Raw genomic sequence first — 27,527 nt, 5'->3', positions numbered from 1 at the left:
TTTGAAATTACAATGTGATTTTTAATTCTCAAGATTCGCACAAAGTATATTTTTCAAGTATAGTTTCCAATTCATTATTGTACTTTATGAACGGCGTAGCCCACAGAAAATAATGCTTCAAAAGCGAGAATACTTGATCGTCTTCATATTTTTCTTTCGTATATTTTTTCATATAATAATTTTTCAATATTATAATATGGGAAAGTCAAAAGGCCAATGTAACGAGCAGTAAAGGATGTTGCCGTTAATTTATCCTATATTTGTCCAATCGTAGACAAAATAAGTCGAGACGACTGTATTAAGTCTTCTTCAGCATGATAATTTAAACAAGGAATGAAAATAGTATTTCTTAAAAAAATAGATAGAAATATAACTTCATAGATAAAAAAATACGAATCGTAAGCAAGATCGGTAAGAGGCATGGCAAAGGTCAAAGACATTACAATATAAATTCTCTCTATCGATCTTATCTAATCTCTTGGTTCTTTACAAAACAAAATGCGCGGAGGATGCGGGAACATGGGATACCGGGTTACCCGGGTCGCCAGGAAGGTGCGAGAAACGGCGCGACGTGACTCTCAATACGAGATATTCGAAAAAACATTCTCGCTTCCGGGCTAGATTGCCGCGAGAGAGCAATTCTCGTATAGTCGCGATCGCTATCGACGCGACTCGAATACCGAGGAGGCGTGGTTTCGGCCGAGAACAGGAACCTGTTCGTTCTCCGTCGCCGCCGCCGCCGCCGCCGTTGTCCGTGCACCTCACGCGTCGCAGCGTGACGTCACGTCGCGGTCGGCAAGCGTGAAGCGAGCGGTCGCTCGCCCCTCTCCCCACCCCGCTACTCCAAACTCCAACCCTACGAACCGCACTCGGCGCGCTCTGGCGTCGGAGTTGCGGGACAATGACGCGCGCCATTTTGTCCAGTGTCCGTCGAACGCGTCGCGCGTCGGGGTGTCGCCGTCGCGGGGTTGTTAACGCTGTGCGCGAGCGATTAAATCGGAGCCCGGAGCGGCGGCGATAACGCGCAACGGGCACGCGCGGCGCGTGCGAGCGACCAGGCTCGGACTCCCTCGCGAGATCTGGTGTAATATGTATTGCGTGTCTCCTCAGTTCGTGCCTGTGACAACGACGACTTCGACGAAGGAGACGTCCCGCGCGGCGAGGAAGAGCCGACTCCCGGATCGCGCTCGCGGCGAGCCGCCACGACGACGGTGGACGTAGCGTCGCGACCGGCACTCGGCCGAGAAGGAAAGGAGGAGAGAAAAGGGTTGCGCGAATGGCGACGACGGCGGCGATTCCGCCGCGGATAGCAGCGACCGTTCCCGTTGTCGCGACGACGGCGAGCGGCGTTCAGGTGAGTCGCCCGAGAGGGTAGCGCGTCGTTCTGATCGATAAAGCGCGCGCGCGCGCGCGAGCGCGCGTCCTCTCTTCCAATCCATCTTTCCCGTTTCCTCTCCCGCGTAGGAGGAACTTGCGCGCCCGCTCATCCCCCATCGCGCGCCGCGAGGGGAGCTTTCGCATCGTCCGTATGGCGACGGCGGCGAGAACGACCGGACGGACGGACTCGCTCGCTCGCTCGCGCTTGTGCAAATCGAGGAAAGTGAAAGCTCACCTCGCTTGGCCGCGATCGCCGCGAAGGACCGTCCGTTTTCTGGCTATCTTTCGCGTTTGCCGCGTCCAGAACGACGTAACGTTTCGCTCTTTCAGGGTGAGACAGAGAGGAGGACGGTGAGATGCGCGAGGAATCTGTAGCTGGACCGCGCGTTGATGCGCAGATATCAAGTGTCAAACGTACGCGAATTTTCACGGGCATTTCACATTTTTATTAGCGTCATTTTTTAACTCCCACGTCAAAGGTCGTGGTTTGTAGTAGAGACTTCGTACGAGAATAATAAACTTTTTTAAAGTTTCGTGACATTTAGCGGAAAACTTTTTAAAAAGAAGTCCACCATTTTCGTACGAAATTTCTACCGTAAACACGACATTTTTTTTTAATACAAGAGAATGACGTTTGTGATGTGGGAGTTAAAGGTCAGAGTGCATAGCGGAAGCGCCCTCGGTACCGAAACTATCCAGTATTCTGCCGAATAATACAGCGACACTTCTCCGAACGTTCCGTTCGTGAGCCGCTACGCTTTTATGTCGATTTGTGTGCGATGACCTTTGGTGCGCACTAGTGCGTGCAACCGATTCGCTGGAGGTGCACGGGATGCGGTTAAAACGGACTTGTCGTCGCGATGTGAAACGACGCGTCTCCCTCGGGGCAGCGAGGAGGAAATTAAACCGAATAAATCAGGAAGGAGAAATCTAATCGCATCGTTTGCTTTTCGACGTAGTTGCGCTCTCCTTTCCGAAAGATTGCGATTTTTATCTTCATTCGTATCTCTCTCGATTCAGCCGATTTCTTTTCTTTTCAAGTCCCGTCTCGCATGAAAATACTATAAAACGCAAAAGAAATGGTTTCTTACGTGGTGCAAATGTGTATTTATAATTTTACAGAATCCAAGTTTCGAACGAAGCAATTATAAGACTTTATTACATCGTGACGAACCGTCATGTCATAAATGTTGTCCACTTCTCTTTTATGTTCTTATAAAATGTTACAGTTTAGTTGTTACAGTTAAATCGTTTTTGTAGATCGCGCAATCATTTCTCTGATCTCATCTATAGTTTGTTTTTTTACGTAATACGAATTTAATACGTCGATCAACCCTTTCACCACTGCGGGGGTGATTCTGTTCCAACGAATTGAGATTTAAGTGGCGGCGCGACGAATATTGAATTCTTAAGAGATTATGCACTATTGATGCTTATTAATATATCCCAGCTCAGCTCCGTTCGTTCCGATAGAAAATTCCGATGGAATTAAAATAACTGTTTAATTTATGTAAATCACAGACCAGGAAAAAATTTTATTACGCATACCGGAATATCCTGTTTTCTTCCAGGAATCTTTAATCTTCCTAGGATTATGTAATACAGAGGAATATGAGGACATTTAAGCTGAAACGTAAGACAAATTAAAGAATAAAAGACGCAATTTTACTTGACTATTATACTAAAGAAAATTGATCGTGCACTAAAGGAAACATTAAGAAACATTGAGGAATAGTGTCGCAGTCGTCGCAGTGCATTTAATGCCAGTATAAGTTTTCAAACCGAGCCCCGATAGCATCAAACTAGCGATAAGATTAAATAGCTAATTATCTCTAATTCAAAAGTAACATACTGATAACCTTTAACAATCGGGAAAAAACACTGGGTTGGTTTAATCGACGAAACCTGACACTTAAAGCAGTGATCACGAGATAGAGTTATTATTAAAATATAAGCAGCATTTTTCATACAATGCAATGGCGTATATAATAAGTAGCATAATTTAGAGAAAGCGTTCTTGTAGCATTGCAAAATTGATGTTAATAGAACAATTGACACACCAATTTTTATATCAAATTAGAAAAATTAGAAAAATGGTGTATGATATCTATTATTAGAAGAAATCATTCAGTGATCAATGAAATCAAATGAAGATTTATTTCATCAATCAATTGAATGATTGAATCTAATAGTAGATATTACACATCATTTTTCTAATTTTTCTAATTTTTCTAATTTTGCAATGTTACAAGAACACTTGGTATAGCATAATTAACACATACGCCTTTTTCATTGCCCCAACCTGGGGACTCTCTAAATATAGAGAGCTAGGCAATACACTCTCGGTGGGTTGCCATCCCCATCTGACATCCGAGAGGTGGCGATCGAAATTTGACAAAATCGTCTTTGGTCGGATTTGAACTCGGTTCTCCGGCTCACTAGACCAGCGTACATCTCTCTGCGCTACGATCGTCCCACTCTCGTAACTCTAAAAACCATTCTATTTTACTTATATTCAGGGTTAGTGAATCGGTACGTTGTAAGTGATTAGCCGCGGGGTATCGTGGACAGCGTTGCAATCACTGGCCATTATCGGGTGGTGATTTCAATGCTAGGATGCGGCGGCGGCGGAGAAGCGTGCGTAAACTATCCTTTAAAGATCCGGCATCGCCACGATTCATGTGTTTATTTACGCGATACGAGACGCCAAGGGGCGGCTTCATTCATACGTAGCGAGTTCGTGTGCGATCGATAGCGTATATGCCAGACAAACACGGACGATAGGATCTTCGAATACGCCTGAGTATATATTTTTAGAATTTACCCTCATTTTCTCTTTCTATTTATACACGGATTCGAGGCACGTTTCAATTACGATCTATATTCAGCATTTTTTGTTCGATCGATTTCTTTGCTTATTTCATTGTTAACTAGGAAATCAACAAATATTTGAGACTATAGGATTTCGAGAAGCCAAAGTAATATTTTTTTATATCATGTATTTATAGTGAAGTACCTAAAATGTTTTAATATGTTTCTAATGTATTTCTAATTTCTCAAAATAGAAATACATCACAAACTTTATTTTCCAAGTTGTTACATTTTTTTCTGAAAAAATATAACCTTATAGTTATATATTTAATTTTATAATTTTACATTTAACTTTTTAATTTACTTGAAATTTATTTTTTACTAATTAGAGCTGGAAAAAAAAACATTTAGGAAGAGATTTAGAAGAGATAAAATAAGAAAAAAATACAAATTTAGTAGAAGAGAGGAGATACAATAATTATTTTTCTTTTTTTTTTTAAATGAAATATCTCCAAGTCGAGATTTTCTTTGAGACATATTCCTTTAAAAACATAAAAAAGACCGCTTTCTGAAATTGGTTCTACGCCGCATAACAATGTTCAAATGTCATTCAACGAAGCTGTGCGAGAGACTTTTGATCAAAATCAGGTTCTACACATAAAAGGAAATGGACTGTAATTACGTAGCAAAGAGCTAAATAAGAACTTGCTTGATCGATCAAGACCCGTGGTTACGAACTGGTACCTATACGAGCAGAGCTCGTTCGCGCGAATGACGCATGAGAATGGCTTCGATCGGCCGTTCGTTCACGCTCGTGGGTTACACCTATTTAACGACGCTGGAAATGGATTTTCATTTTCTCCACCCTTGCCATTTTCGTCCCCGAGGGACGAAATGCTCGCGTCGTCACGACCCTCGAGAACAGGTTTGCTTTTGTCTGCGCAGGTCAATCCGCACACGCGATACTTCGCACGAGTTTGCGTTCCCCTCTCCCCTCCCACCACGACAGTGCCTCCCAATCGCTTTCACGACGCGTATCCGCAAAAAGTAATAATACTTGTGGCGGTAGACTGTATGGTAGACTGGAGGAAACGTATTCGGGGATGTTTATGCGGGTCGGGTCTCCCTATGAAGAATTTCGTGACGTTTCTTTTATACAGGGTGTTACCAACGAAGAGTCCCGATTTTACAGATTCTTCGACCAGCGAAGTCTTTGTTTGACAGATTCTTTGTGTAGCTCCTTTACCGAAAATATTCGGGAAGAGACTATCACATTTGTCGTTAGTTTTTAATTTCTCACAAAGAAATCTTTCCTTTCTACTCTTCAAATTGCAATTTAAAAAAAGTGACACATTTGAAATTAAATAAGGGACTCTAATTTCTGATGCGTAGCCTCCGAGAAGCATGGGCGTGTTACCTGTTCAGAACACACTTGTAAGAAAAACTCCGCTCTGTGTTATTTTTTGCCCTAATCTTTTGGAACAGGTCTTTTAGCGTCAGTGATTCTCAAAGCAGAACAATTAACATGAAACTGTAACTCACGATCATTTTCTTTCATAGAAATCTAATATGCTTTTTTATCATTATTGTTACATAAGCGATAAAAATTGACACGATTAATTATTCAAGTCGTTCTGTAATTAATTATTAAAATATAAAATTTATACGTATACGCGAGAAATAAACTGAGAAATTCTCGATCTTCGTTGCTTTTTTTTAGAAAGTATAACGCGATATATATTGTAGACAAGTCACGTGAGTAAACTGACATATGCGATGCCACCATTCGGCGCTGCTATTTCTGTCAGATGGCCGTATGTGAGTTATATCTGATCGAAGTTGCAATTTACGTTTATACGCACAGGGTGCATAGAATTAGAACAGAGGGTGTACACCCTTCTCATTCAAATTTATATTTCTCAGGCAAAGAGGCAATCCTTCGAGCGTAACCAGGCTGTTTACTCTCTCAATATAATAATAGGATCCTCACGCAGCTTCAAATTTCCACTTTAAATTCATGAAACCTTTATTTAATGTTTTTGTTTCAAGTATATTCGTATATCCACGACTTGAATTATATGTATATATCAAGGATACGTTTTCGCAAATTGTTATCTATATAATTATTTATTATTATATAATCAAAATAATACAAAATAATTATCTTGCTATCAGTAAAATGTAATTATAATATATCCTGAAGGGCTATTAATTGTCTGACATCAATTTTTATTACACACACGCACAACATAAAATTAACATTCTTGTAAAAAATACTTATGTATCTAAAAAACTGAATATACAAGACAAAATATTAAACGAATAATATAATAACCAAGTAATTTAGAAAGAACGAACGAATTTTCTATACTTTCGAGGGTGATATTGAAAAGAGATATTCGCATGCGCGTGCTAGAGTCAACAGCGGTTTCAGGTTCAAATAACTCGGAACTTGGCAAGACTTCGATCCAGGTGCACGGGATTAATCGTAGGGCACACCTAGGCGTGAGTGGCGTGACTCATTCTGGAAGGAGTTCCTGGTTTCTTTTTTCTGCCTTTTGTATGAGGGATGTGCGTGGAGCAAATATTACCTGCATAATTCACCCTCTTACTTATTACATTATTACATTATTATCGACTTATATTTTAAATTTAATTAAATTTGCAATTTGTTTTTAAATAATCTTTTTTAATTTTAATCGTGATTCGAGAAACGAATAAAGGGCGGTTTTCTTTGTAATGAGAATTACTTCGCGAGAAGTTGGCTCGCACAATACATTCGAATCTTTTGTCTGATTGTGAGTCCTACTAGAAAGAAACTAAATTTGTTGTTTATCTGACAATGATAATGACTGTGTCCAGTTGACTTTTTACTTGCATTCATAAATTTCCTTCGACTTATTCTCACAGAACTCTCTATTATTTTAAGAGAGTATCTAACTGTTGAAAGATGTCTGAATAACGTGGTCAGACCCGGGGCTTAAAGAATCTGTACGCAAAATAAAATAAAACATATGCTAAGGTTCGGTATGCGGACGGGCAAATACCACACCTCTTACTAGATCGGCATTCCATTGAATCCGGCTGCCTCCCTCCAGTAGATATTACGCCAAAGGTGATTTCTTATTCCTCTCTTTTTTGTGTTCGCCCATTCCAACGTGGTAACAGACAATCAGCGGATGCTCTTTAACATATAGCTAAGCGTTGAATAAAATAATCAGTATAATCGGAACGAAACTAAATCTTTAATCGCCATAAGTTTCATACATAACATGTACGTAAAAATAAAATCGTATTTTGCATCATTATTGTGCTCGATTAAAGTAGCCGAGCTTCTTGTATTTAAGCGTATTTAATAAAGACTATTTGATTGTGTTAGTCTGTAAAGGAATATAATCACTTATTCTTCTAGGGTCTGCGAATAAAATATTAAATCATCAATAGAAATACGTAGAATCGTCTTTTTGTAAATTCAATTTCTATTGATCAAGGTAGAGCTAATTGTTTCGAAATTTATTAAATAATGATTTTGTTTATTTCTCGCATTATTGTTACGCGCTGTTCATGCAGATCCGTTAGGGCTAATGATTGAAAGTAACGGAATTGAAACGCTTCGTTTCAGGTCTGTCAATAATCTGGCACTTAGGCGAGAATGCGCACCCCTGCTGAGACCGAGACTCTGGCCCAACCCGAAATGTACAACTTGGAAACCGAGGAAACGGGGACGTCCGCGGACGTGAGCGGAGTGGTCTTATCGTCTCCCCATCCAGAGGCTCATATATTTACTAACAGGTAATTCCCTCTTCTTCTTGTTAAATCTTAATTCTTGATAAGATTTTAATAATACCGATGCGCTTGATCGAAACGATGATTTAGCGGTAATATCGGAAAGACGAAAACAAACAAAAGACAAGAAAGGAAGAAAAGATAAGAAAGAATAGTAAGAAACAGATAAGAAGTAAAGTAGCACTTTTGGCTCTTTCGATACAGCAATTCATCCGTCAACGTAGCGGAAAACATTTCTCTTGTAAGAGGAAAGAAAATTTTCATAATTCGGTTTTATGCAATCACATATTTCTACATTGAATTTATTACTTGCAATTATTATTGAGGTATCATAGGTTGCATTATTAAATACTTATACATATAATGCGATGTTTATATAATAGTAATAATAACTGTAAACAGTCTCAAGTTAAATTTTAATTATTCGGTATTTTATTCATTCTTATGTTAGAAGTAACATTGCTATAGTTTTATCACTTCTTTGTCTTTTTCCCTTTTTTAATTCTTTCCTTATGCAAATACAAAATAGCACGCTGTGCACAAGTAATAATAAAGTATTATGATTTAATTGTTAATTAACTATTATTAGTTATTACAATATTTATCTCATTATTAATTAACTATTAATTCAATTATTTAACATTTGATAAGATATTTCAATTTTAACAATATTAACAATCAATGCCTCGTATCAATGCACATCGGTCGAATATTAGTGAATATTAACCATATTTCCGTGTTCTTATATTATGCACACTTTTTTTATTAAAAGAAATAAATTATAATAAATAGTTTTGGGGAATCGAGTCGATATATTGCCGCCAAGTTTATCACAGAACGCGATCTGATGACTGTTATCGGTGTATAAAGGATGTAAAAGTTGATAGATATTTTCTATTATATATTTGTGAATTTGAAATAGCGCGGGTCGCATTATCTCTGCTCGCGCATTGCGTCGCAAACGAGCGAGCGAGCGAGCGCTGTCGATAGCATGTGACGGTGATGTTGGAGCAGCAGATAAGTCGAGAGAGAAAGAGAGGAACGAGAGAGGAAGGAGGAGAAGAAAGAGAGAGGGAAAAGAAAGACAGAGAGGAAAACAAAGATTAAAGAAGACGTGCTGCTCGTGCTAGTCGATCCAGCCGTAGCGTCGTGGTATATATCGCGCGGTTGGTTATCTGGGTAGTAGTCTCCGTTCGCCAGTAAGTGGGATACATTTCGTGCGTGAGTGCCGTGTGTGTCGCTCTCGGATCCGAAACGCGATCGGTGGTCGGTGGCGCGACGTGACGAGGACGACGACGACGACGACGACGCTAGTCTCTCGCCGGCCGCGTTGTAACAGTGCTCCCGTTGTACCTACCTACGTCCATGTGCTGTACGCGACGCGATGGGCCTCACGCGTTTTTTCCTCATCAGCAAGAAGCCAGCGACGCAGAACGACGACGTTGCCGCCGGCGACCCCACCGCCGTTACGATAGTACCCGACGATGTGGCCAGCGCTACGACGAAGAGGTGAGGCGAGTGTCGCCCGGGTGCCTTTGTAACGCGCTTCACGATAGCGGATCCCGTGAAACTCGCACCGGGTCTTCGGAATGCGCTCGCGATAGCGGCTCCATCAACAACTCCTCTCGCCCGACGCGGCGTCGTTTCGTTATCGGTCGTCAGACAGAGACAATCGAGAAATTCCAAGCCGACGTAATCCCTTGTGTTTCACACACGAACGTCGCGCTCCGCCAGGAAGTAATGTTAAAAATGATAATTCCGTAGTAAGTTATTAACGTATTTTCTTAACGTATACGTTAAGAAAAGAAAATAATAGAACCTTCCTGTGTCTACTCCGAGATACATCGATCGTCTTGATGTCATGAGAGACGAGACGTGAAATTTTTAACTGGAGTTGCTGCGTTGTTACCACGTAAATCTCTAATGAAGAGCGGTATTGGAAAGCGCAGATACTCGTAAAAGAAGGGGTTCTCATCTTTTGAAACTTGCATCTCGGACGTATCAGTGTAGGTTTGTTTTTTTTTCTTTCGAAGAACTTTCTGAATTGATGAATACTAGTTTGTTTCACTCTAACTTATTGCACCAATGTTGGTGCATGTGCATCAGTTCAGGAAGTTCTTTGAAAAAGACGGAATAATATTCTAGCGCTGTGATGCGGGGCAACAGATGCTTGGCTGCGACATTCTCTTTTAATGAAAAATCGAGGTTTGATGCTGCGTCAATTTCTGCAACGTCTTGTTCTACTAGTAGAGTTATAATTATGCTATAGAGATACGTCGCTTGCACAAACAACCAACGTTATATGTACATATATATATGTATATGATTCAAATGCGTTAAAAATATCTCCTTTCGTATCGTCGAGCCAATGGTGAAATCGCAATTTTTACGAAACAGTAAATGACATAGAAAGTTGCTGTTACTCCATTTTTTTTAGAAATCGAATTTTAACGCGATTGATGGGTTTCAGATATAATTACATTCTATCGTTTTTCATAAAGAACACATCCTTGCTATATAGATGCATTGCTATAAACATAAATAATTAGGATTCTATATGTATCTCAAATACATTATGATGCAACAATCTCTTTCGAATGTATCAACAGATTAATACAGGTACAAAGACAAAACGATTTATATAGAAATATATGTAATTCAGAATAATTAAAGGAATATGAAACGAACGAATATATAGACGGCTTAAATGTTCACGGCGTTATCATACGACATGCTCAATCGACGATCACTTACTATTACACGTGAAATAATATTAATAATAACGTATTCAAATTAACTCAATAAATACGTAGCAAATAAAATATAATGTAAAGTTGAAAAGAAACCAAGAGGTGTAGATATACCGCAGGTACCGCAATATAACTAATGTTGTGGTATAATATAACGCGTAATATAACTAATCATGTGAAGAATCCGCGGTCAGTCCGCCGTTAGTCTAGCGTATTTGTTTACGGCGACCAGCACGGCCCTCATTGAGTGACGCCAGCAGACAGCTGATACGAAGGCCACGGCAACTCCGGCAAGCGTGCATGCACGTACTATGCATGCACGTACACGACTCGCTCGTTATGCGGCGTGTCGGCTCTTGCCATGTACATTTACGCCCGGCTTCTTACGTATTCGCGGGAGAAGGACGATAAGAGAAGGCTGTCCCGAAGACAATCGTTTTATCTCGAGCCGCCGCCGCCGATTCTCTGTCAAGGGCACTGCCATTTGTGCTTCCAAGGCCACTCTCACTTCCCAAGCTCACTTTTCTACGAACTCACATTCGGGCGTATTAAAAATGCACAGGTGTATTAGCGTGACGACTTATTCGTATTTCATCGAGAAATAAAAATTTTAAATTAAACAAAAATAAAAGGTAAATCGAACTTTACCTTTAATCGCTAGCTTATCATATTATCGTTCAAAAAATAACTTGTTAGACGATTTATTTCCTATCAATTTGTCTCAAAGTCAAACTCTATCCGTATTAAAAAAATCTATGTCTTATCCGAAACGTTTTACAATCTTCTTGTCGAAAAAAATTTCTTTTTCCTCGCAATGCGTTCTTTCATTTTTTTTTTAGTTCAGTTCGTTACATATTCGCACGGAGAATTTACTATTGATCAAAATTACTGACCAGACTTTTAGCCGGAGCAGTATTTAATGTATCTAATGAATGCGACTAACATTCCACGATATATGAAGCGATAATATGTATAACAAGCGACACTGTCATCGTTTGAGCATGCGATGTGATAACGTCGCGTCGGCGTGAAAATACACAGTCGGCCTATGTATCGGCATTATTTTGATATTTTTCCACGCGCGATCGACAGCCCGTTCTTCCAGACGCGTCGGCGTTAACACTCACAAATTAAACTTTTCTTAGACCCTCAATAGAACATAAAATTTGAGCAAAATAAAGGGCAGTGAGAGTAATGCGGTTGTTAATACGTGAATCGTGGGTGTACATTGTTGTTTGATTAGATATGATATACATACGTACAGAACCGGATGTTTCGGTTTCACTTTGGGCCATATCTTCAGCGATAAAATAAAAAAAAAATTAATTTAAAAACCCCATGTTTTCAGACAAAAGTGAATAAGCATCTCCAGATCTCTAATTCTACTTACATATAAATTTGGATAAAATTGCCGCGCACTCGGCATGTTTTCCCGCGTGCTGGTATCGGTTATCGATAAAATCAACAGCGATAACACTAGTTTAAACACAACACACCGGCTTGTTTATGCAATTCCTTTCGCACGCGCACGAAATTCCTGCTTTTCTTTTTAGGTATCGTTTCACGTACGTTAGAAATCATTGTAAATACTTATTGTTAGTGAAAATTTGAAAAGTTAGCTTTATGTCGTAAAAAGAAAACGATAAAACGAAGAATCTCCTCTTTTTCCTTTTCATTTTATTTTAGATTATTTTTAAAGAATTCATATACTCTTTAGATGAAATTTTACCTAAACTCTCGTTTAATAAAATATAGTTTGAACTAGCTCGAAAGAAAGAATTAAAAATTCGTTTTTTCTTATTTAGCTTTAATTAATTACAATAAGCAAAGTTCCGTTATCTAACGGTTTTAGCTTTAAGTTAACGGCAAGCGTTTTTTCCATTACATCGCAATAATCCAAGACTAATCAAACATTTACTAGACGTTTTATTAACATTTTAATACATGTAAAATAAGGATATTAAGAAATGGGGATTCAAAGTATGGAGAACATCTGAATACATGTTTATCGTGTATATGACCGCAAATAATACCGCTCAATCTGGAACGGATAAAGATACGTATATGTACTTTACATACTTAAATAAATATATCTACGACACACAAATATTATTTCATATGGACAAAGGTGAAGAGGAACGGCAAATGTTATTACTAGAAGATTGTTTGAAACTCTGTTGTTTTGTGCGTTTACTTCATAAGTATTTGAAAAGTGAAGAATTTTCTTTCGGGAGCTTTATTTAGAATTTAATGCCACATTACACTCATTTTAACATTAATTGATTATAGTACTTAAAATAAACGATATTCTACGGAAGTATGTATTTATATAATAACGTCATTTATCAAGTACTTTTTATCGCATTTTTATATTGCGACAGAAGAGTGACACCGTTCGGGTAACTCAAGGAAGTGATCAATCATGTCATTTGTATAGATTTTTTTTTTCTTCATAGCTACACTAACATATATTTTAATCAATTTGGTTTTCCCCGAATTGAAAGAATCTGTCCGTGAGACGCTAAAGAACTTAGTAGAGCATGACTTGTACTATCAGTCGAGAATTAAATTTAGAAACATGTATCTATATGTATATATGTCTGTATGCAACTGCGACGTAAAGAGCGCGATCGATATCCGCGTTGCATGCCACTTTTGTTGCATTCCGTTCAAAGATTTTTGTGTTGCGCTCTCATAATGAGTAAAACGCCCGATAACACGGCACCATGTTATCAGAGCCGGTAATATTAATCTCCGCAATGCGCATGAAAAGTTGCATCGTATCAATCGAAATTATAGTGGGCGTGACATTTCGTGTCTCCGCGATGCGACATCAATGCACAATACATACACAAAACGATTGATAATCTCAATGTCGAGAAATTTTTTAATAAATTTATTGTCTATTTTTTTCGTAGAAACTCTCGAGAAATCTTTTACTCTTTAATATATATTTTTATTATATGATGCATCTAGATAATTAAATTCTGGAAAAATAAGATTTAATTGAATTTAAATGAAAACACAGTTTTACTATTGATAAAAATATTAGAGACATTTCTTTTTATCTTTGCGAACATAACAAAAGTCAAAAATTTATTTTTTAGAAAAATGCTTTTATCTTTAACTAAAAAGCTCCTAGTATTAATATTTTAGTAAGAGAAAAAAGCAATTGATCAAAGAATCTGTTATTAAAAATATTATTTAGTAATTGAGCAATTTGTGTTACTTCTATAAATAATTCTATAACTACTTCTATAGATGCTGATGTCCAATCTGGAGTAACGCGCTTTCTCGCACTTGCCAGATAGGCTCGTATTAACCGAAAGAGAGAAAGAGAGAAAAGGAGAGAAACGTAGATAAATATGTCCACCACTTAGCCGGTCACCCGTAAAAAGTCATTGACACAAACGCAAATCTTTTGCCACGTGTAGCCTTGAAAAGACGTCTGCGAGCGAGGCGTTGCGATTGTTATCGCTACAATATCATCTTTTGACAGTCTTCGAAGCAGAAAGAAGAAGCAGATAAAGTGAATTTTCGAAGAAAAAATAGGAACGACGCCAAATTAATTAATACCATAAATAACATAAAGAAAAATGAAATTGTACTATTGTTTTACAAATATTTAATATGTTACAGCGAATCTCTTAATTGGTAGATGTTTTAAAGTTTATAAAAATAATATCAAGGTGATATCAGATGTCACTCTGTGACCATTGTGTTTAAAAATAGACTATTATGAGTCTACGTGTTTTATTTGTTATCGTTAAGACATAGCCGTCTTCGGTCAGCTGATAATTGACGTGCGAGATATGTCAGAATTCCAATAACGATTTGACAGTTTTAATATTATCGACATCGTTTATACATTAAAAATGGAGAGTTAGAATAATATATCGAGAATAATATACGCAAGTTCTCTTTCTCTACTTAAAATTGCTTTTTATCTAAGACAATGATATAACTATAGCAAAGACATTGCTACAGCTCTATTGCTGTAGCCAAATCAATATCAATTCTCATATCTTAAGCATTGATAGTTCAGAGAAACTAAATGGTTTCAATTAAATACGGATTCTGTATCAAACAATGCTAAATGCATCAGTATTAACGGTGGTAGATTTATTTGGCATTTTAAGACTTATGGACGCAGCTTAATTTGGGATCTCTTAGATTCTGATCACCATGTGATCGAAAATCTGTCAATATTGAGACCATCCGGCGATTGCTATCGCCGGCGTGACGTGCGGCACACATGCGTCGTTCTTATCGTTCATCGGACCGCACAAAGATAATTATGTGCAATTTTTGATTGCTTTTTTTTGCGGATGATTCTCAATGCAACTTGCATCAGGTTAAGTCTCTCTTCTCTTGGATCGATTACTTTGCGATAGGAAGGCTCTTCTGCTATATTACACTGCACGATTCAAAAATGGTTCCGCTAAAAGAAACAAAAGATTAAGAAAGTAAATGAAAAGAGAAGAAAATCCATACTTAAAGGGAAAGAAAAAGAATTTTTATATATATCTTTAATTTTATGAAATGTGTACAAATTTTTAATTAAATAGAGAAAATACATTATTTAAAATCATTTATCATAAATTGAATAATTGAAATTTATATAAACATCTAATGTCTTGCATATGATATTCTTCTCTTTATATATGGTGAACGGCTGCATTTACAATCAAACATTGCTTCGCAAATCTTTTCTGCGTTTGGTAAAATACGTACGAATAATACTTACATAAATTCTATATATAACGAAACAAAGTACAATATGCAGCAAAGATAAGATTCGTGCGTTGTTACGAACACTATATTTACAGTAATCCTATTCATCTTTGAATATTCAAAGAGTGCGTACCGAGGAACAAAGCATACGTGAACATGTAATTAATTTCGTAATTAGTAACATACTCTTGAATCGTGAGTTTTATTACCTGTTTGCGAACGCACGTGCTTTTATGCATAATACATTGGAATAGTATCATCGGTTAATTTGAATCTGTTGTTCTCGATATTTGTACTTTTATTTCGGACATTGCCATTGCCGTAATGTATTGCGATAAATGTACATTGCGATAGCGTATGTACGACTTGCGTCAGGTATTATCGAAAATCTGTAATCTCTATATACAAAATTTCAGCATGCTGTGTATCCAAGAGGAGCTGGCTCAGCTGAGTGAAATCGCGGGAAGCCCCGAACGGCTAATCACCGAGCTGCGTGAGGTTCAATTGCCGAATAGTAATCATCTCAATTCCGCGAGTAACTCCAGCGACGCCGCGACAAAATGCGCTCCCGGATCGGAAAGCATCGATTCTCAACGATCGAGTTGGGTCGAGGGCATCCTGGGATGCATGCGTCCCGTTTGGACCATGTTATCGAAGGCCGCTATTAATGATAAAATCAAGGGATTTTCAAGTAAGTTATGTAAGTTTCCATTTGGCTTTTTTCTCCTATTATTTTTCTCCCCTCTTTTTAAATTAAGTTGCAGTGTGCCAAAAATTGCTTCAATATTTTGTATAAATCTTTATATTTTATATGATATCTTTTGTATAAATCTTTATATTTTACGTGCAGTAGAAATTAATGGCAAAACATAATCGTTATAATCGTCCTTCTTTACGACTGTCTTAGAAGGGGTGTATATTCGAAGTAACAATAGATTAAATCTGTTCTTTTCAAGATCAGTTTTAGATACAATCATGTACTTAAAATAGGATTTATGCATATGAGCGTAATCTCTTGCTTTGAATGCCTGAAATAGTCGTCGTTTTGAAAAGATTTTTCTAAGTTACGTTTAGCGCAGCTATTTATACGAACTGCCTGTTTTAGCTGACGATTGGGAGATACCCTTCGAAGCAATCAGCGAGCTGCAATGGCTCGGATCTGGGGCTCAAGGTGCAGTATTTAGTGGAAAATTAAATAAGGAAATAGTAGCTGTGAAAAAGGTGAAGGAACCGAAAGAGACTGACATACGCCATTTACGGAAACTCAATCATCCGAATATTGTGCACTTTAAGTAAGGCTCACTATTTTTTCTATAATATTAAGATATTATAGAAGTCACATTACAAAATGTTTATCGTCAAACGTTCATCTGATGTTTACAGAGGAGTGTGTACAAAACCTCCTTGCTATTGCATAATAATGGAGTTTTGTCCGTTCGGGCCATTATATGACCTTCTAAGAGCTGGAGAACCGGTTCCTCCTGCTAGATTGGTGTCATGGTCAAAACAGATAGCTGCGGGGATGGCGTATCTTCATGCTCACAAAATCATACACAGAGATCTCAAAAGTCCAAAGTAAGTAAACGATAAAATGGATAAAAGCACTCTTCGAAATAAATAATAGTTATAAACATTTTTGCTTGATTCCAATTTTTATTCCACTTTGATTGATTCAAAAATTGAAATTAGCTAAATAATTCATGCATGGAGTATGATTTGATAGATCTATATATGAGATAAACTATAAAATTTAATTGAAATAAAATAATTTTTTTTTTAATAAAATACATCCAAAATCTATAATAATTGTAGATTAACAAGAAAATTATTGTATTTGTAGTGTTCTAATAGGACAAGGGGAAGTAGTAAAGATCAGTGATTTCGGCACGAGTAGACAGTGGAATGAAATTAGCACGAAAATGACTTTCGCTGGTACGGTGGCGTGGATGGCGCCGGAGGTAATCAGGAACGAGCTATGCTCGGAGAAGGTAGACATATGGTCGTACGGGGTCGTACTATGGGAATTACTGAGCGGCGAGATACCTTACAAGGATGTAGATTCCTCCGCTGTTATGTGGGGAGTGGGCAGCAATTCTCTTCATTTACCAATTCCCACCAGTTGCCCGGAGGGATATGGGCTACTGGTTAAGCAGTGTTGGTCAGCCAAACCGCGTAACAGGCCTTCCTTCAAACTCATCGAGATGCACCTCGCTATTGCAGCTGTTGATGTACTCTCCACGGAACCTGAAGATTATTTTAAAGCACAGGTGGGACACTCATTTGATATAATGAAAATTTTCAGAAATTTTATTTCAGTTACTTGAGTAGATGATAATAATCCAGTACTAAAGTGTTTGTTAAATAAGTAAAACATACAAAAGTGTTTTTTCTATTTTATATCATGTATAAATATATTATGTATTTTTAAAAATGTATTATTATATCACATTATGTAATTTATTTATCTTAATTTTATATTATTTATAAACACATTGAAAATTCTCATTTATTCTTTTGATCGTTACGTACAATAAAGTCTAGTAACAATTTGCTAAATTTTTAATATAACGAAGCAGTTTTAACGAATGGCTAACGAAATAAGTAATAAATAACGAATTGTTCTTTGTGCAATTATTAATCAGAGTACGTAGAGATGCGTAGATAGCGAAATTCTCTTCATTACAGCAATCTTGGAAGAAGGAAATACAGGAACACATGCAGCATATGCCACTATTTACTAATACCGATCCACGTTTCGAGGCTGAGCTAATCCGACGGAGGAAGGATGAATTGCGACACGCTCAGGATGTCAGAGAACACTATGAGCGTAAACTCGAACGTACTAACAATCTGTACTTGGAACTAAACTCTATTCTACTGCAATTAGAATTACGCGAGCGAGATGTGATAAAGTAAGAAAAAAGCCACATTATAATCTATAAAGATAGAGTCAAAGATGTATTTCTGTAACATATACATGTGCAATTGTGTTGTCCATATGTGTATGAGCGATGTACTATATGATATTCTGTATTTTTTTTTAAATACAGACGACGCAGTATCGCTTTGCATAACCGTTTTGCGCTTACGGGACTGATAGCACAAGACTGCAGCCGAACTCGCACATTTGGAAATAAATGTCTGGTTTGTCTCAGGAGAGAACAGCAATCAACAGGATACAAGCAGTACAAGAAACGTCTTGTCCGTCCTTTGCTGAAGGCCCAGGAGAGGCTGTACCGCAGACGTAATGGCACAGTACAGTTCTCCACTTCCTCAACGCCTACTACTCCTCCATCGCCCACGGATTCACCACAGAGCCCTGTCAAAGCCACCATGTACACGCAGCTGAACGAATCCAATCAACCGGAAACTGTTTTAGCACCAAGCAATAGCTTCAAACAGCGTAAATACAGGCATCGTAGGGTCGGTTCGGGTTGTGGTCTAAGTTCCAGTCCTAGATCGAGTCCTCATCGTGAAAGAAAGGTGAAAATCTAGATATAATTAAAGAGAAAATATTAAAGATAATTTTGATTGTTTTCTGTCAACCCTTTCAGTATCTTGTGCTCCTGATTAATTCCTTGAATTCAAATAAAAGAATTTTTTGAAAGAATATATCCTTTTTGTAAGAATATTGAGACTCTTAATTTCATGATGAATTAGTTTACATTACACCTCTTAAGAAATTCTCAATGTATGTTGTATATGGTATGGTTCCTAATTTATAGAGTACAGAAATACCTGGAAGATTCGTTGACAGTCACACACAAACGGACACCGCAGACATCAGTGAATCGGATCACACCTCGGTAGCGAATATAGCACTTTCTTTACCGGAGAAATCCTCCTTGGACCTCGTCAGAAGACATTCATTGCATAAGCAAACAACAGAATGCTTAAACGGGAATCCAATTTTGCCGGAAACGCATTATCCTATGCAAACGAGTTCGTGCTCCAGCCCCGAGCACTTAGATGAAAATAATTCCAATGGAAACGAACGTTTGAGGGATTGTAGCGACGACGACAATCTTGAGACTCTCGGCAGAAAAGTCAGCGAAATTATTAATGCGAATCGTCTTATCATTGACAATGGAAATGGCGATGATGTCATAATCTCTCATAGGTATTGCATAATAATATCCGCGAAAATGTAATTTACTTTTATTGTATATTCAGTATTTATTAAATTAATCGAACATTACAGTAGAAATAAAGAAGATTCGGTTAAATTATCTGGGCACTATGTGGAACAATCCGATAAAATACGAGCTTCTTCGGACAATACGGATGATCGCGAAGACGATGCTTGTGAAGAAAGCTGGTCGGATGAAGAGGGAGAGGATCCAAGTTATACTTATAACTATTCCTTAAGACGAAGAAGGTATATTTTAGTCGATAGTGAATTCAACTTCACATTCTACAGCCGTATTAAAATATTCAGTCAATAGTGGACTAATTCAGCTAATTCTTATTTTAAACAAAAAATTTTTTTAAATACACATTTTAAAGTTAAAAAAATTAATTTAAATAGGAATTTATCAAACAACCTTTTTAATTTTTTAGAAAATAAATTAGATTATTGCTGTAAAATTTTATGGTATAAATATTATTTTGCGAGAAACTTTTGACAGATTTGTTTATTTTACAAGCATTTCAACAGCTATTTAAATTTTCGCTTCTAGCAATACATAATTGAGTCATATTGAGAATATGACTTAATATATAATAATATATATTCCCTCCAATATATTAGTATCGCAAGAAGGCCGATCGGTCCCGGATGCAGATTACGAAGATCTAAACTAACAATATCCGGGAGAATACAGGGGGCATTAGCTTCTGATGAGGAAAATACTTCTGAATATTCGCATCCTCCGTCCAGTCAGACTTCCACCTTAGAAAGTAATCCGGATGTTCAAAGAGTTCTTCGTAATATACATCATTCCCAAAAAGTGAGTAAATTGAATAATATATTTTAGTTTTACATGAATAAATTCTAATAAACAATTGTATGATTATATACTATTATATATTATTTTAGTAAGAAAATATAAACAGATTCACATTACATTATCGTGCATTGTTACAACGAATAACCACATGCGAAAAACAATACAAATTATATTTTGCAGAAAATAAAATATATTTCACATACGAATGTTATTATACATGATAGTAAGTGAACTTTACATTTACAAATTAATATATTGCAATATTGAAGAGAAAATATAAGTGACTGTATTAAGCCGTTTTGAAGTGGGTTTTTCATAATTTTTTTCTAATTTGTTTAGTTTTTCGCGGGTGGTAAAAAATATTTATAAACAACATATTTCTTAAAAAATTATGAAATTAACGTGTACATTTAATTTAAACTCAGAGAAAGGAAATAGACGACGTTTCTGATACATCGAGTCAATCGGAAACGGACGAAGTCAGTGAAGTTACAATTGCATCTCAACCGGCTAGTGGATCTATGAAGATGGAGAGCCGAATATAGATTAGTTGTTAGTGTAATTTTTATATCTGATTTATGATCGGTTTATAAGTTAGATTTACTGCCTGAGTGAATGTCAGTAATCACGTCATTCTTCATTCTGTAACTTATGTTGAATATTGTAGATATTTGTCTATTCATATATGTATACATACACATACATAATGACATATATACATATATACTTGCATTCATATACATCTCCATATACATATAAACATGTATACATACATGTATTAAAAAGTATGTAATATTATTTAGAAAACAAATGATTCGGTAAGCAAATAATTCGAGAATTCGAGACTTTATATCCTGATTGATTATTTATTAAAGCCAAACAATTTTCGAAGACATTCTTAATCATTGTTTAATCAGTTGCATATATAGATTGCTAAAAAGTCAGATTAATATTGCTCAAGTTTATTTGAGTTTATTACGCAACATTTTTTACGCAGCATATATAACATGAGAACATGAGTATAGAGTGTATAGCGTAATTCTCGTTCAACAAATCTAGATACTGCTTCGAAGGATATTATTTGCAGATGCAGTGGCTATATTATTATTATCCGCAATCGCATAAGTACATCGAGCATTTTTATGCTTAATACTCATTTACTTCACTGTAATAATCGCCATTAGTAAATGTTAAGCTACATACTGCTCGGTGTACTTCGCAGATAAGAAGAATCATGTATTTATTTCTTCCATGGCATCTAATATTTCGGATTCGCAGTTCTTTCCGAATACGCAAATGTACTAAATCACAAATCTAATTTCAAACTGTGCATACCCATTGCCATAGAAATAAGTTTTCATTGAAAAAATGCAGGCAGTCAACAACTTTGGAAATTCACGTATTTCACTGCTTATGTATGTGTTTATATTTGACGAAATGAAAAGGCAGCTGTAAATAGTGAGATGCCTTCATAGTTATGAAAGCATCTAGCTGATGATATTATGTATATGCACAGTTTAAATGCATTGTCTTAAAGAAAAAGAAAAAAGAATTTAATAAACCTCTCGAAACAGAATAGAAATGTACAACGTAACGATAATGAATTTTATTATGACATAAGTGCCTATGGCAATTTGCATGCATCGACCGAGGTGTCTAGTGAAAGTTAGAGAATTGATAATAATACGCAATTTAGTCTTTGAAGCATGTATTGAAAGATATTGTTGTACCTGTACGATCTTTTATATTTGCAATATATTATGGAATACGAAGATGTTAGGCGAAAATCGAAAAGTAAGAGAGGAAAAATACAAAATTGCGAAACTCCCTCAGAAGCTACTATATTTACAATAGGAGGGTACATTGTACTGTCGTATGTATATTTTCCAAGACATACGCTCATACGTAAGAAACTTAATTCTTTTTTTTTTTTTTTTACTTCACAGCCAACAAGAGTCAGAGAGCGTAGGTCTTTAGTGACTATGTACTTATTGATTTCAGCCTAAGCATTTAATGTATAGTTTAAGAAATGAGTTGTATTGCGCGAAATAGTCAAACGCGGTGCTGGTTACGCGAGTTTCAAAAGCGAAGCTCAACAATAGCACTGGACTGCACGCGAACCCCATACTCATTCCGCGAATTACTGGTACTAATAATTATTGTAAGTTCTATCTCTCTGTTCCACACGCACGTCTACGAACTATTTCGTTTACTCGATTACAGGAAAAAAAACGATGTTTTGCATCCATCTATTGTACCTGCTTTGAAACTCAAATTGCCTTAATGACAATTATATACATCTGTATCTGTAAATATAGACAATACAACGGGAACTTAGCGAATAAGCGTAAAAGATAAGATAGGATAACGATTTTGATGTGCTCATCTGAACGAAATAATTTACGAGGCATATAAATAGAGAGAGATGTACTTTGTAGTAATCATACGTATTGTATCCATCATACTTATGCGAGTAGTTGCATAAATTGTTCCTTTTTGTGCAGTGGCAGCTAAAAAATTGACTAGTTCTATTATTATATAATAATAGAAGCAGTACACAAAATTTGTGTTATACATAAAATAAAGTTGATTTACACAACATTTTATATTTCGTTCTTTGTACAAATCCAAACAGTATATATTGCGTCGTGTGTAGAGATTATGTGTGCAGCTAAAAACATAGAACATAACAAGATTCGAAAGGATATTTTAAATATCGTTTGCAAAATGTTTTTTCAATGATTCTATACGATTTTTTTAAAACGATTATTGAAAAATTATTGAAAAATTAAATATCAAAATTCTTTCGTTTTATTTTTATTCGATTGCAAAAGCTGTATTATGGCTTGAATGTCATATCACATACATTTAATATCTATATCTAATCTAACATTTTACATTAGAAGCTTTTATAACGAAATCTCATTTACGTGAATAAGATTTGGTAATTAGATCTTTAGTGCATACGTAGCACTTATTGGAATTTACGTATTTACACGTTAATATAGTCAAATTCGATTAGAAGTCTCTGAGATCGTAATATAATTTGCATGTGTACATAATTGCTTTACATATATTAAGTCACAAGATAAAGCATGCATAGCTGTTAAAGTACAAAAAATAAGGTTAATTTTGTACACAAATACATGTAAAACATACGTCTTCTTTTTACAAATATAGACATTAAAACTCAGAAGTCTGTTTGTACATGTTAATTTTCTATTGAGAGACAGACGACGAGTACAAAGTATTACTGTACGTCGTAAAAGTCAATTAACTTTACTCCCTTTAATCATTGTTATTTATGAATATATTAAATGAGTGTGAAATTCTTAAACAATTAGAGATTTAATTAATCATGGTTACTGCTAAAAAGCATAAGTCTTTCTCTTTGATATATATCTATTGAGGTAATGTACTCTATCTACACACACACACGCGAATTGTTTCCAGCCTTTCTTTGAACAGATAAATGAACAATTAATTTCAAATAAATAAAATTCTAATTACAACAGTCACAAATTACGACAATCTCCGTTGAAGTTAGAAATTCTACCAATAGAACGAACTACTTAGAAACTCGGTGGTAGATTTATATAGGGATGAAGCGCTTTGTTTTAAACCGGTAAATAGTGACACAACTCCCTCCTTATCATCTTCTTCCTCTTCCTCGGGTAAATAATCGGGCAATCCTTCGCTGTCCGTATCGCCTTCTTGTATCTGAAAAAGGTCATTACATCCGTGTATTTAACATGAAACATTGTGTTCAACTTTATGAACAAAAATTACATTAAAATCTAAAACACACGTCTGTCATGTAAAAGCAGACTATAAATTAATTGAAAAGGTTGACAATTATTACCAGTTTCACGAGGAATTCTTGATTAAATTTGTTCCTCGTAACCAATCTCGCTTCCATGTTATCCGCATGTCTCTCAATCGCTTCCGCAATCTGTTTCGCGGTGACGTAACTCAAGGTGCGCATAGTTACACGCTGATGCTCTACGTCGACAACAAGCGAAACGAGACCTTCGATTCTTATCAATATCGATTCCAGCTCGGCACGAGTTTCCTAATCATTTCGATTATCTTATTATAGATTCTCCAATGTAATAATTACTTACATTATTTTCTCACGCATGATATCAATGAACCGAAATAGACAACCAACACTTACCGGTAATAAACCTTGAACGTGTAAAACTATTACGTGTGTCCTCAACTTTTTGGGCTCTATAACTCGCCTGCAACGACTGCGCAAGTTATATATAGGCGGCTTCATACGCTCTATGTCATCTTTGACGTGCTGCGCCCGACTGGCTAATTTTGGTTCGCTCAAGCTGTACTTGTTGATAATCGCGTCCAGAGATTCGCGCACGCCAAAGGTGGACGTTATATGTATATAATTGTCTACATTCTTAACAAATATCTCCAGAATGTCCAGAGCTAAGGTAACCACATCTACATCAGGTACTTCTAAGACGTACGCTATGTACGATAAGACCGTCTTGTCCTGCAAACAAAAGCAAGCAATCAGCCAACGATAATATATACCCGGTAAACCAAACGGTTTGCAATACGACAGCAGTTTGCCAGCAGATTCTACTCAGTTTCTGTAATTTGCCAGTAGATTCTGTTAACTGTTTCCGATACACTTCCGCTGGCATTCTGCTGACAAAATTTACAGTACGCTTCGCAAGATCTTCAACAGCTTTGTCTATCTGGGATATAGCTCGAATCGGAGTATTCACCTTCAGAATCGTGTCGTGGTTGGCAAAATCGTCGGCGAGCTTCCTGTACGTTTGGAGGGTCTCGTGCAGCTCCCGCGGGTCCACGTCCACGTCTACGTCAACATCCGCGTCGACGTCCACGTCCACGTCCACGGAATCCTCTCCGTCCATCGTCCACAAATGTTACGTTGACATCAAACACGCCTGAGATTCGTGATCGCGCGCGGCCGCTCTAGTACGATTCGCGAAAGAGAGAACCATCAGATCCCGGGGCGAATCTTCGTCCCCATCTCGCAGAGAGAAGCAAATCCGCCGCTTTCTCCGAAACGCGCGTTATTACGTCGCAACGGCGTCAACCTGAGGCTCGCTCTAACCTTATTCCCAAGCAAAAGCGAGCCGCCGAGGAACGGCCGACATCGGAATGTGAATGTCGCGCGACGAAAAGAGATGAGCTTAGATTGTCACATTTGGCATTTGATCAAAATCGATCGAGACACGTTGCACGCACGCGAGTTACTGACATCGGTCAGTATCAGTCGTTGTTATCGGCGATACCGAGGAGAAGGGATGGGGGGAAACTGCAGGTTGAGTGGCAACAACCAAAGACGGTTGCCTTTCCGACGGCCGTCGGAAAGATTCCCGATCCTTCGAGATCTTTAAAAGAACCTGTCACGTTCGTTCGCCCGTAACTTATCGCGTGGCATGATAATAAACAAAGCGTTAAATTAAGCTGTAACGTCCAAGCGCGTCGATATCAGAGTAAATATGTATGTATAGGCGCGTGATACTCCGAGCGTGCGCAATACCTAGCTGAATAATGAATATTCGTACAATGGACTACGTTGATTTTATCATTTTATGACAATATTATTTATTCATGTTGATAATGAAGTATTTAAATAATAATAAATAAAGTTCCTGAAAGCTACAACGTTCGGAATTCTGATTTTTATCCCGTATCTAATTATATATATTGATACTCCGTCGATTTTTGAAGCCTCAAATTTTCGTGATTCAGATCGACAGGTTTAGTATTATTCGCTACAAGAGTCATAATTTTGTTCATATCGGTATAGAATGGAAGAGAATTTAATAAATAAAACTCCTGAAGCTGTAATGCTCGGAATTTAATTTTTGCTAATATCCTCATGTCCAATTATTATTCTGATAATGATTTATAGAGCTTTAAATTTTTGCGATTTGAATCCACCGATTTAAAATTCTAGAAACTTTTGAAATCGGTCTTGAAATCTTGAAATTTTTCAATCAATGCTATTTTTTCATCAATTATATTTTTCTAAGACTTTCGAAGATATAATTTTTTAAGGTTTAAACTTCCAGACATAAAATAATTTTTTTTAGAATTTTATTTAATATACCATCTCCTTGTTGATTACGATATGCTGAGATTTCGAGAGTTTAATAGTTTCTCGCGGATTCAGAATATTCAGATCAAGATTTAATAAAAGACAAATAAAAATACAAAAGAAAATGTTTAAAAAGAAAGAAATTTGGGGCAAATATATCCAGAACAGATTTTTAATCGTCAATTAAAACCGTGAAAGTTTTAGAAAGGATATTAAATTCCGTTCTATTATTGATCTCTCTTTCTCTCTCTCTCTCTCTCTCTCTCTCTCTCTCTCTCTCTTACTCTCTCTCACTCACAATCAGGTGCCCGATTCTCTAACGAGAAACGTATGCGCAAACTCTGCTCTAACAGAAAGGCTGCAAATTGATTAGCTATCGCACAGTTTTTAGCCAATAAGCTTGCAGCTTTTCTGTTAGAGCAGAGTTTACGCATACGTTTATCGTTAGAGAATCGGGCCCCTGTCCCCTTCTCTAGCTCATCATTAATGCTAGCAGCGATATTGCTGTTTAAGGGGGCTTTATACGTCTATTGCACATATTTTCAAGAATTTTTTTGTCATATATAGTAAAATGTATTGAAATATCTCGAAACTTTTATATATTTTTTCACCTATATTGAAGTACATAAAAAAAATGTTTTTTTCTTTTTCTTATTTATGGCGACAAATGTAAGGGTATCCCATAGAAATCTGGTTGACATGGTATCTCGAGTTAGAAACGTCTGAAACAAAAAATTCAAACGGGATACTAAAATATAAGTAAGTGGCTATAGCCGGTACTAGAATTAAACATTTTGGGTAAAAAGAAACAAAATGGCGGATTTTTTTAGTTGCAATAAACTGCAAGATATTCGTCGAGATATTCAAAAGTCCGCCATTTTGTTGGCTATAGCCACTTACTTATATTTTAATATCCCGTTTGAATTTTTTGTTTCAGACGTTTCTAACTCGAGATATCATGTCAACCAGATTTCTATGGGATACCCTTACATTTGTCGCCGTAAATAAGAAAAAGAAAAAAAA

The 27,527-nt window shown here is 36.8% G+C and overlaps 2 protein-coding genes across 7 annotated transcripts; one reads left to right on the top strand and one right to left on the bottom strand.

The window, feature by feature from the left end:
• Positions 1-904: 904 nt before the first annotated feature.
• Positions 905-23,008, top strand: Wnd (Mitogen-activated protein kinase kinase kinase 13 wallenda). Of its 6 annotated transcripts, none has more exons than XM_071782587.1 (12): positions 905-1,354; positions 7,811-7,980; positions 15,875-16,158; positions 16,564-16,750; positions 16,842-17,033; positions 17,299-17,725; positions 18,144-18,370; positions 18,509-18,941; positions 19,184-19,578; positions 19,660-19,836; positions 20,209-20,407; positions 20,497-20,739. In XM_071782587.1, exons 2-12 carry the CDS (start codon positions 7,841-7,843, stop codon positions 20,497-20,499), a joined length of 2,664 nt encoding a protein of 887 aa, XP_071638688.1. In that variant the 5' UTR covers positions 905-1,354; positions 7,811-7,840; the 3' UTR covers positions 20,500-20,739. The 6 variants fall into 6 exon arrangements, with proteins under 6 accessions (XP_071638688.1, XP_071638684.1, XP_071638683.1 ...); XM_071782583.1 differs by lacking the exon at positions 20,497-20,739 and adding an exon at positions 20,833-23,008 and having other exon boundaries at positions 906-1,354; positions 15,875-16,149; XM_071782582.1 differs by lacking the exon at positions 20,497-20,739 and adding an exon at positions 20,833-23,008 and having other exon boundaries at positions 906-1,354.
• LOC139815580 (armadillo repeat-containing protein 1) lies at positions 22,998-26,096 on the bottom strand. Its single transcript, XM_071782590.1, has 4 exons — positions 25,159-26,096; positions 24,585-24,920; positions 24,270-24,479; positions 22,998-24,127 (listed from the first exon to the last, which is right to left on the bottom strand). Exons 1-4 carry the CDS (start codon positions 25,306-25,308, stop codon positions 23,960-23,962), a joined length of 864 nt encoding a protein of 287 aa, XP_071638691.1. The 5' UTR covers positions 25,309-26,096; the 3' UTR covers positions 22,998-23,959.
• Between the last annotated feature and the right edge of the window lie 1,431 nt (positions 26,097-27,527).

Source organism: Temnothorax longispinosus, chromosome 7 (assembly GCF_030848805.1).
Source record: "Temnothorax longispinosus isolate EJ_2023e chromosome 7, Tlon_JGU_v1, whole genome shotgun sequence".
NCBI classification, from domain to species: domain Eukaryota; kingdom Metazoa; phylum Arthropoda; class Insecta; order Hymenoptera; family Formicidae; genus Temnothorax; species Temnothorax longispinosus.
This window is presented reverse-complemented; position numbering and strand designations above follow the sequence as displayed.